The sequence below is a fragment of the Aethalodelphis obliquidens genome, unplaced genomic scaffold, assembly GCF_003676395.1.
Source record: "Aethalodelphis obliquidens isolate GAN/ISIS:26980383/991018 unplaced genomic scaffold, ASM367639v1 scaffold2, whole genome shotgun sequence".
Taxonomy (NCBI): domain Eukaryota; kingdom Metazoa; phylum Chordata; class Mammalia; order Artiodactyla; family Delphinidae; genus Aethalodelphis; species Aethalodelphis obliquidens.
The window spans coordinates 58,329,522-58,341,555 of record NW_020837946.1 but is presented as its reverse complement, the minus strand read 5'-3'; the positions used below and the strand labels follow the sequence as shown (position 1 = coordinate 58,341,555).

The window sequence follows — 12,034 nt, the reverse complement described above, 5'->3', positions numbered from 1 at the left end:
AATATTAAGTCACTAAAGAACTTGAAAGAAAACTATTTAAACAAGAAGCCATTTTTATAATTCTTGTTTCTAAAAGATTAGTTGTCACAAAATATCAGGAGTAGGGGAAAAGAAAAAATAACAAGCCTGGGAATAAGAAATCATTGAGAGAAATGAAGTCTAACTAGATATAATAATAAGTGTAAAATAATGACAATTTTGTTCTCTAAGAAATCGAAGCAAAGGTAATAATAGATTGCATCATATTTATAATTTACCTCTTTGTCATTCCAATCATGACAGAAGCGAACAGGTTTCTTTTGATCTATAACCCAGGATTTGACTTTGCACATTATGTCCTATACACAATTGAGAAAAAAAGTAAATACAAGATGAATACTAAGCATTTACATACTAAATATTAAAATTAAAAGTTTTCAAACCCTCAATTAAAAGTTGACTATAAAAATAAAGGCAACTTTTTTATGAAAGAACTAAGTTACACAGATAATTATTTTCAATATCTCATTAAAATATGAAATACGAAATGAAACATTAATGTGGCATTAAAATTTTACCATATGAAATGTGGAATACTAGCAAAATTAGTAACAATCTTAAAAATTTCAAACCATTAAAACATACCAAAGACTACAAGAGTTAATAATATCTCAACATTATCTAGTGATGTAAACTGCAAGATAAACATGCTGTTAGGAAACGGGGGGGGGGGGGGGGGAAACACTGGAGAAAGACTGAATTATAATTTTTTCCTTAAAAAGGAAAACAAAATAGATGAAATTGAGCCTATTATTGATGATCTACCCTCCAAAATATTAAATCAACTGACCAAAACCCTTTTTATTTTGAATTAATTTTTTGCTGACACCTTCTCCCTGCCCACTTCTCCTGTCCCTGCTCCAACCCACCCCCCCCAACCTGCCAAAGCCTCCATTACACAATGGCAAGAGCCCTGCACTGGTGACCTCCAACCAGCTGCATTCACTTTCAGAACATCTCTCTCTGCTGGAAATCTAAAGGCCTTTTAGTTAGCAAGCTAGTGTGCATTCAGAAGGAGTAACTGCAGGAAGAGCCCAATGTGCTTTGTTTCTCTGGCCTTTCTTCACAGAAAGATTAATCATCTGTGAAATGGAAACGGCAAACAGCAAGTGACACAAACTGAACCCTTCAAGCCTTTCCTCATCAGTTTTGTGGTTCTGAATCTAAAAGCTGCGTGTGGCAAGGTTCTCCTTACAGGCAGGTGTTAATAAAAGGCTCTTGGGTCTGAAAGGTCAAACTTAGCTCTTCCAGAAGAAGTGCGTTTGAGAGTCATCTGTTTTTTGTTGTTGTTGTTGTTAAAGATAACTTATGGGTATGTTTTAAATATGCATTTCTCAAAATTTATTGTAATACACAATTATTAGTAACAGATTTCTTAGATTTTCATTGATGTATTTTACTTTATCATAAATCATTAGTCTTCTATAAATATCCACTTGTTAAATTACCTCAGTATTTAGTATACCTTCCTTCCAAATCTTGCTGTTACCAACAGGAAAAATAAGGAAAAAGCCCTATATCCTTAGATCCTGATTTGAAACCCTCCAGGAAAAGGACTTCCCACAGACTTCAACAAGGAAGGGGCAAGCCGAAAACTTTTAATGAAATCTAACATGGTCTGCTTAAGAATAATCACTTTTACTCTTCTATTTCACTCATAAATGTTTAAAAGTGGCTAATGTAACACCATTTCCTACAAGGAGAAGATCAAAGTGCTATATTACAAATGCATTATGATTAAAAAAGCCCTGTGCAGCCTTGCTATTAACTGTTCTTTAAACCCTAAAAGGCTTCCCATAGATCTCACTTGGCACTGCATATACAACCTTTGACAAGTAATGTAGACCATTTTTATTCATTGCCTAAAATTGTAGGCAATTATGTGCGTCACACTGGCCACCTGCAAATTCTGAATGCCTGCTCCAGTTGTCAGTGCAAAAAACTAATGTCGGAGGGGATTAATCTAGGGGGAGAGAGTCCTCTTTAATGGCTCCAGCAGGTGAAATGGCCCAGCTGGTTACTATGATGAGAGGCCAGAACAGCTTATGTGGAGACACGCAACAAGATTATACAAAAGAAGGAGAAAACAGTGGTACCATCTTACATTTGGTTCCACTAGTTTTTTTCAATTAAAAAAAGAAAAGAAAATAGACAAAGGAAAGCCAAACCAAAAATAAGGAAGGAAATTAAATCTTAATCATATAAAAAGTATAAAATACTTTTAACTATAAACATTTTCACAAAACCAAAGGGCCTCAATAAATGCTGATTGCTAGTGAAGGAATTTCAGTATTTCAGTTTCATTTTAAATTCACTAAAGCACCACTTCAGAAATAGAGATCCTATCACAAAATCTTTTAGGCGTTAGTTTCTTTCCCCCTTCACACCACCATATTATATTACAAATTAGGAGCACTCAAATTTTAGGTAAAGAGAATTAATTCATAATTAAAGTTCTAAAGAAGTATATTCACTAAAGCCACATTCAAATCCTTTTAGAAAAATTTAAAGATAACCAAGTTTTTAAACAGTTTAAAGTAAAAATATTTTAAAACTTAAAATATTTTATTTTATACTCAGTACTCTCTTAATTATCCCTACAAAAGATTTAAAAGCCAAGAAAAGACACCTTAGATTATTAAGATGCCAGTTTTACTTAAGACAAATCAAAAATAGATTGCTTTCAGATAAGATTACCTTATGTAAATGATCATTATATGGTATAGCTGCAAAGTGCTGTCTTTCTTACATAAAGTAAAAATATTTAGTTTTAGCAAAATTAAAGATGCTACGTTCCTTACCTGAAAAACTGTTGATCAAATGAAAGAAAACATTTGGACTTATTTGTATAAACTACTTAATGGATTGACTGAACTTTTCCTATGCTTGTATATATAAACATATATATTAATAATTATAGTTAGAACAATATTCCATTTAATTGAATTTGGTTAACTGAAAAAACAACCTATTACGTAACTTAACCTACTTTTAACGAATTAGAATACAATAAAAGCATAAAATAGAAACACTAATGCTTGATGCATCAGAAGTTACTTTAGAATTTTGTGTCTTTAGTAACATCGTTATATAGAAATACAGATGTAGGAGGAGGACTGTTCTGATAACTTTAACAAATTCCTCATTTCCAAAATAAATTCTGTACATGATGAAGACTGTGCAAAAATTCCTGGTCAGTTGAACTTTTTTGGTTATATTGCAACAACATGAGTATCTAACTTGAAGTAACCACTTTATGTTTAAATGTGGGAATAAATCCTAGATCCACCACTTACCAGGTCTATGACCTATTAGTTCATTAATAAAATGCAGATAATGATGCTATCTACCTCCTGCGGGTTGTTGTAAAGATCAAAAGAGATAATGCATATAAGGTGTTTAGCATAGTTCTTGGCACAGAGTAAGCTCTCGATAAATATGAGTTTTGTCATTGTTTTTATGATTGTTGAAAGATTAAATACTAGTGATCTACAATAATGCCAATATAGTCTCTTGAGTACTCCTTTAAAGCACACATCTTCTCCAACTGGAATAATTGTTTATTAGTCCTTTTCTTCAAATTTCTGACGGTTACCAACAATACTGGCTCTCAGTGAAATCTCAATTCAGGCTTCTAGCCTTAACATTCTATAAGGACTAGCTTTTGCTGAACAACTACCTTTAAACTCCAAAAAAACTTAATCCAAACTCACCTTGAATACTTTGCTCTTCTGCCGTGACTCTTATTGATGATAGCCTCACATTTAACCTTTAGAAATGCTCTATGTTCTTGATATATTTTATTACTGTTGTTGTTAACAGCAGCTATAATGTATTTAGACTCAGAGAGGATGTATGATTTGCCTAAATTCCTATTGCCAGTAAGGGGCAGAGCTGAGATTCAAATTCAGGTCTAAGTGACTTGGAAATTCACGCTCTGTCCAATCACCCTGGCCTGTCTTCCTTACTGCCTTTCTAATTACTCCTGTTTAGCCTAGGCATTCCCAAGGCTGTTATTCAAAGTCCTCATTCTCATTCCAAGGTCAATAGGAAAATTCTATATTCTTTCTATGTGGGTAAAATATCTGATTGTCAATCCATGAACCACAAAAATAATATTTTCTTTGCAAACACTAACATAACCTCGTTATGTTATATAACCCATATAGACTTTCTAAGACTACTTGACTTCTCTATTTTGGTATTTTCTAGTTCCCACAGCAGAAATTATTAATCCATGATCCATAAATGGATTTCAGGAGTTTCCTAATACCCTGAAATTGTATGTAAAGTTCTATGTTTATGTGCATTTGAGGGATAATGGCACATATCTTCCAAATGCTTTTAAAAAGGATTCACGATCCAAAAATCCGAGAACCATGGTTATGTGACTCCATGGCAATACCCAAATGCTCCAACGACAGCCAATTTAAGTATATGTTCTAGGTTCATGGACTCCCATACTTGAGGTCCAGAAACACTGACCTAAAACCTGCTTCAGCCAGACTCTGCACTCAAAATTCATCTATTCTTATCAAAACCGTGCTGATAAAAATTCTAGCCACTATAATGTTTATCTAACACAATTACAGTTAAAATCATAACAGGGTTGTTGGAAAACATTACAAATTAAATATATCATTATCCTAAAAGAATGAATTACTTGAGAGTTAAATATGTTTAGAGAGAAAAATATGTAGCTTGCTTTACTATATATTTAAATAAATCATAAAGCTGCTACAGTAATTGGAACAGTGTGATACTAGCACAAGAAGAGAGGTATAGATTAGAAGCAACCTAAAAACCCATAAACTGGAGATTCGTTAATAAATTATGGGACATCCATACAACAGAACAGTTTTTATCCATTAAGACAAGACATATCTGTATATATATTTGCATAGGAAAATGTCCAAGATACATTGCTAAGTAAAAAAAGCAGGTTCAAAACAATGGAAAAAAGTTAAGAATATGGATTTTGTTGTCAAACAGATTTGGGCTCAAGCCCTGGCTCTATCACTTTGTAGCTGTGTAACTTTGGGGCAGCTACTTAACCTAAGTTTGCCTCTGTAAAATTGGGACAGTAACTCCAATTCAATATACGGTGATTGTGAGGATTAAATGAGAAAATACATGTAAAGTAATCGCCACAGTTCCAGGTACACAGTAAATATTCCATAGATATTAAGTATTATTATTTATGGCAGAATGCACAACGTGATTCCATTTGTGGTTCTGAAACTATATATAATACATATAAATAAATGTACTCATAAAATGAAACTGGATAGATGCCTTAACAAATTGGTAGCAACAGAAATCAGGAAGATTGGATCCCAGAGTGACTTTCCCTTTCTGCCTTCTTTTTTAAAAATACAATGCTGTTTTATTTATTTTTAACCAATAAATATCATCTTTAAGATAGGAAAAAAAATAAAGGTATATTCACAGGGTGAGGGGGAAGGGAGGACTTCATCTATCCTCTGCCCACCATCTGTAATCCTAAAATTTGGTGGCTAACTGGATAGGCTTGGCAGTTTATCACTCTTACTCTGCAATAATGATAGCTTCCAAGCCTGGTACTTCTCTCTAGCCAAACCCACTACCCTAATACCTGAAGTTAACACTCAGATGAGCTGACCTATGCTGGTTGGGTGGCTTTAACACACACAGCCAACAATGCACTCAGACCAAAAGAATGGCGGGCAAGGCCTCCAGCTCAAAATAGTCTGGTTAGAAGTCCACTAATACAGCTTCCACCTGCTCCAACCAAATACCCCCTTTAAACAACCCAAATAGAGGAAAATCCTAACTACACTTTCACTCATGAAACAGACCTCCATTGCATTCTAAGTTGAAATTAAATATCTGCCTGAATCAGAATATTAAGCATTTGTTTCTCTACTAGATGAATGCTGCTGTTTATGGAGACCAGAGTAGTGATCACTGACTACCATCTTTCTACATACTTCAGTGACTAAAACTTCCAGAAAAGAGTCAGGCAACACAGAAGCAAACTAAGACACCTGGCAGCAATGCTCTGATGGCTGAGCGAGTATGTGTGGTAGGGTGGGGGGGAAATGTCCTCTAAGAATTAAAATGATCGGTTAATTCTAGCAATCACCTGTTAGAATGTATATTGGCAGTTGTTGGTTTTCAGTTATGTGATTCACTGAAGTAAACAGTGGAAACTTAAAACAGCAATGTTCCTAGCCCATCGGCTATAAAGTGGCAACCGGGATGGACACCCATTTATTTCTGAGGTATAGATCTCAGCGGAGGATTTGACTATTACTAAGAAGAAGGCAACTGTCCCTATGATTTCTATAAATAAGTCTGAATGGATTTCGCCATGTTCAAGGAAGGACAAAGGGAAGAGGAAAAGCCCACAAATCTGATTTTAATAAAAAGGCTACTGAATAAGGAGAGTCATAAAGGAAGAGGAAAATGATCATACACACACACACACACACACACACCACTCTCTCAATTATTTGGCATACTTGGCAGAATGCTAAAAGAACGCCTATGAAACAAGAGCATGAGGTCATAAATAGAGAACAGAGTGAGGTTAGAAAAAAATGGATGAGATGTCAAGAGAGTTGATGAACTAAGACAGATTTTTAAGGAAGCAAAATCAAAGCCGGAAAATAAAAATCCAAATTGGAGATTCACCTGATATGGCAGAATATAATCAGTGGTTTGAAGGTCAAACTTGAAAAGGGGTTATACTGAAGTATAGCATATACTCAGTGTAACATACATAAGTGTACAGCTTGATGAAGTATCACAGAATCAACATATGCATGTAACTACCACCTGATCAACACACAGAATATTACCAGTAATGCAGTCACAATGTGCCACTCCCCTCCAGAGATAAGCACTATCCTGGCTTTTTTACACTACAAATTAGCCCGTTATTGAAATTTATGGAAATAGATTCATAAAATACGTATTGTTGTGTCCAGCTTCTTTCATTCAACATTGTTCGTGAAATTCATCCACGTTGTTAGATATAGTCATAGTGTGTTCTTTCTTTGCCATGTAATATTCCACTGTAGGAATATACCTCAATTTGCCTATTCTACTATTGGTAGACACTGAGGTTGTTTATACTTTAAAACTATTACAAATAAAGCTTCTATAAACAGTCTTATACATGTACTTCAGTAAGTTTATGTATGCATTTCTCTTGAGTATATACCTAAGACTGGAATTGCGCCAGTCTCAGGTCACATATTTACTCAAACTTCATATACACTGCTGGTCAGTTTTCAAAAGCAGATGTACTAATTTACACTCCCATCGACACTATCTGAGAATTCCATTTGCTTCACATTTCCTCCAACACTCAGTACTGTCAGTTTTCTTAATGGTAAGTGTGTAGTATCTCATAGTTTGAATTTGCATTTCCCTAATGATTACTGGGGGATTTCATCTCTTATGAAGTACTTGTTCAAGTCTTTTGCCTATTTTTCTATCGGGCTGCCTTGTTCTTATTTATAGTTCTTTGCATATTCTGTAGACAAGTTCTTTATTAGATACTGCAAATATGTTCTTTCACGCTGTGAAAGATGATTGCTGATTTTAATTCCATAGTGGTCAGATAACATATTCTTTATGATTTCAATCATTTGAAATTTGTTCATTTGCTATATGGCTAATAATATGGAAAATTTTGGTAAATGTTAAATTGGTACTTGATAAGAACATACATTTGTGGTTGTTAGGTGCAGTATTCTATATGTCAACTGGGTCACACTCCTTAATCACATCGTTTAAGTTTTCTATATTCTTACTAAAATTTTGTCTGCTTGTTCTATCAATTACTAAAAGAAGTATTAAAATATTCTATCATGACTGTAGATTTGGGTCTCTTTAAAAAAACTTTTTAGTTCTATCAGTTTTTGCTTTATATATTTTGAAGTGATGTTATTAGGTATATACAAACTTAAAATTATTTTATCTTCCTGGTAGATTGAACATTTAGCATTATGAAATACTTCCTTATAACTCCTTCAAAGTCTATTTTGATATTATTATAATACAGTGGCTTTTTTTTTGAGAGGGGTGGTATATATTTCTCCATCCTTTACTTCCAATTTTTCCATGTCTTCGTATTTAAGATGTACCTTATAAGCAGCATAGAGGTGGGTTTTAAAAATCCAATCTGACATTCTCTGTCTTAACTAATTTTTTAAAAATTTATTGAGATGAAATAAACATAAAATTAACCATTTTAAAGTAATTTAGTACTAAGTCTTCATACTGTGATGCGACCACTACCTCTATCGACTTCTAAAACATTTCAATCACTTTAAAGTAAAACCGTGTACTCATTAAGCAGTTTGCCCCCACTTTCCCCTCCCACTAGCTCCTGGCAACCACCAATCTTCAGTTCTGTCTCTATGAATTTACCTACTCTGCATATTTTACACATATGGAATCATACAATATATGTGACCTTTATGTCTGGGTTCTCTCACTTAGCATAATATTTTCAAGGTTGATCCACATCTGGCATCTGCATTCATTTACTTTTTAAGGCTGAATAATATTCATTGTATGCATATACCACAATTTGTTTATCTACTTAACCCCTGATGGACATTTGGGCTGCTTCTATCTTCTGGCTATTGTGAATAGTGCTGCTATAAACATGCATGTACACGTATTTGTTTGAGCACCAGTTTTCAATTCTTTTGGAAATATCAATCTGGGAGTGGAACTGCTGGGTCACATGGTAATTCTATGTTTAACTCTTTGAGAAACTGCCAAACTCTTTGTCTTTTAACTGGAGTATTATATCATTTTAAATTATGTCATTATCACCCCCATTGTGCTATTATTGTCATGTATTTTATTTATTTATTTAATTTTTTTATTTTTTGCGGTACACGAGCCTCTCACTGTTGTGGCCTCTCCCATTGCGGAGGGACGCGCAGGCTCAGCGGCCATGGCTCACGGGCCCAGCCGCTCCGCGGCATGTGGGATCTTTCCCGGACCCGTGTCCCCTGCATTGGCAGGCGGACTCCCAACCACTGTGCCACCAGGGAAGCCCTGTCATATATTTTAACTGTACCTCTATACATTAAAGTCATAAGACATTTTAATTTTGCTATGTTTTTACCTTTTATTTTGAAATAATTTCAAACTTAAAGAAAAACTACAATAATAGAGAATGTCTGTACACATATTCATTAAAGTATCATTTTGCCGTATTTGTTTTATCCTTTATCTTTATATGTATGCATATACACAAGAAAATATAGGCATATTATTACATCTGTATATTGCCAAACGTATTGCCAGAATTCAGTGATAGATTAGATATGAGAAATGATGGAAAGAGAATGTGTCAAAAACGATTAAGTTTTTGGTCTGCATAATCTAACAGACAGTGGTACAATTCACTGAGCTAAGAAACCCTGAAGAGAATCAGGTTTGAGGGAGGGAGTTTGATTTCAGATGTGCTAACTTTTGAGTTGTCTTTGAGAAACACATGAGATGTCAAGTCAGGAATTAAATATACTAGCCTGGAGTTCAGAGGACAGATGGGGTTAGAGATACAAATCTGGAAGCTATTTGTATTTAAATAGTAATTGTATCAATGGATATGGATGGCATCACATAGAAAGAGAATTGAGAGAGGAGATGACAGCCTAAGACTCAACTTTAAGTAATGCCAATATTTAATAGCAAAAGGTATAAGAAGATGAGCCTGCAAAAGAAACTGAGAAGTTGCTAGAGAAGTAGGAGGGAAACCAGGAGAATGTGGTCATGGAATCCAAGGGAAGAGTAGTTCAGGCAATGATACAACAGTGTCCAATACTACTGACAAAACAAGATGACTGAAAATGTTCCTTGGATTTAACAATGCAAAAGCCACTAATGACCCTGGTGAAACCTGTTTGAGTTTAATGAGCAGATAAACCAGATAGATAGAACTGAGTTATTAGGAGGTAGAAAAAATAACTCTTTCAAGAGGTTTTAAAGAAGGAGAATAGAGAAAATATGGTAATTGAAGGATGAGAAGTGTGGTATTCAGTAAGAAGTGTTTTTTAAGATGAAAAAAGACATCTTTAAATAGTTGATGCAAACGATCTAGTTTGAGAGGGATGAGTTGTATATACAAGAAAGAAGGAACTACTGGTGAATGAAATACAACTTTGTGAATACACTAAAAACCACTGAATTATATATATGAAAAGGATGAACTTAATGCTATGTTAATTTACCTCAATAAAATCACTTAAAAGCAACAAAGGGAAAAAAAACAAGGGATGACTAATAGTGTAAGATTTCTAGAAAGTTAGTAAGTGATAAGATTCAAAGAATTGGAATAACTAGTCATAGATAAGAGGAATGAACAGTAGGCTTTAGTTTTGGCTAGTGGAAAATTAGAGAGAAAATGAGGGAATTCCTATGTCTGATGGCTTTTATTCTGATCTTTGAAATAGGAGGCAAGGTTGTCTGCTAAGGGTAGGGATGGATGAAAGTGGGGAATGGACATAAATAAGAGGTTTGAGGAGAGTAGGGAAGCAGTTGCAGCAGAGAGCAGGGGAGCAACTAGGAAAGCTGGATATAGCTGAGGACCCACTTGAGGTTGCTAATAATGAGTTTATGGGGATACTAACATGTCGTATTTTTAATTTTCTCCATCTGTGTTCCATTGGCGACAGGCAAGGAGAAAGTGGACAGATAGAAATATCCAGGAAAGTATGCCTATAGCATATGCACCAAAACATCAGCTGTTATATGAATTTATTCCCCTCAGCGTACATATAAATTGATATACTACTAAAGTAGTTTGGTCTCAAATGAGCCTAATCCTTGTGAGCCTTGCCCCAAACACAATACATTCTTTGTGTTATCATGCTAGTCTTAAACAGCTTTGCACTTCCTAATTGCTGTCTTCAAATAAATAATACTGAGAACTGAGGACCTATAAGCCAGATACAGAAAGACAAAAATTGTATAGTTCCACTTTCATTAGGTACCTAGAATAGGCAAATCCATAGAGAAAGGAAGTAGAATAGATGTCACCGGGGCTGGAAGGAGGAGGAAATGGTGTGTTATTATTTAAAGGATACAGTTTCAGTCTGGGATGGTGAAAAAGTTCCAGAAATGGATAGTGGTGATGATCGTACAACATTGTGAATGTACTTAATGCCACTGAATTGTACACTTAAAATGATTAAAGTGGTAAATTTTATTTTATGTATAGTTTTCCACAATAAAATGTTTTTTTTAAAGAGTAAGAAGCTTCTGCTTTAGGCTATGTCTCAAAGGATGACTAGGAAACAGGACTGAAGGGGCAGCAAAAGGGTAGAGTTGTAGTTAATGAGCTCATGTGAAAGCAAAATGTTTAGTTCACTGTTAGGAGAGCTGAGAAAGTATAAGTCAGGCAAAGTCGGGTCACAAAGAAATTTGTAAGCCTTGGACTTTATGTTGGCAGTATCTTACAGGAAGATGGTGAGGTATCTTAATCAAGGGAATAACATAGTGAGATCTGCAGTTTCTAATTGTGGAGAACAAAAGCAAGAATGGAGGTAAAGAAATCAGTTTAAGCATAAATGAGGCCCAAACTAAAGAAGTTTTTAAAATAAGGAGGAAGGAAGAGATACAAGGAATATTCAGGAGGTAAAATCAACAGGACGGGATATAAATTGTACACGAGAAAGAGGAGTCAAAGATACTGATACTCAGTTCAAACAATTTGGGTCCACTGAGTTGCGAGACCACGAGAACAGAGAGGATATGGGGAGAAAGGTGAATGAATGCAATTCAGTATTTTTAGTATCTTGTTCTTTTAGAAACGATCTTTTTAAGTCATGTAAGACTAGTTCTGGAAAGATACATAAGAATCTAAAGAGGAGAAAAGGGTAAATGAGAAGACAGAAGTGGGTAGGAGAATTATGTTTTTACAGTATACTCTTTTTGAATCTTTTGATTTTAGTGAAAAACACGTTACATATTTAAATATTTTTAA

At 34.6% G+C, this 12,034-nt stretch overlaps 1 protein-coding gene across 3 annotated transcripts in view; it reads right to left on the bottom strand.

Moving 5' to 3' along the window:
* The window catches only part of OLA1 (Obg like ATPase 1), a 167,950-nt gene that overhangs the window by 46,206 nt on the left and 109,710 nt on the right, over window positions 1-12,034 (bottom strand). For all 3 annotated transcript variants that reach the window (XM_027128093.1, XM_027128077.1, XM_027128087.1), the window contains one exon: window positions 258-338. In XM_027128093.1, the coding sequence (XP_026983894.1) occupies window positions 258-338 (81 nt within the window). The remainder of the gene's footprint in view (window positions 1-257; window positions 339-12,034) is intronic.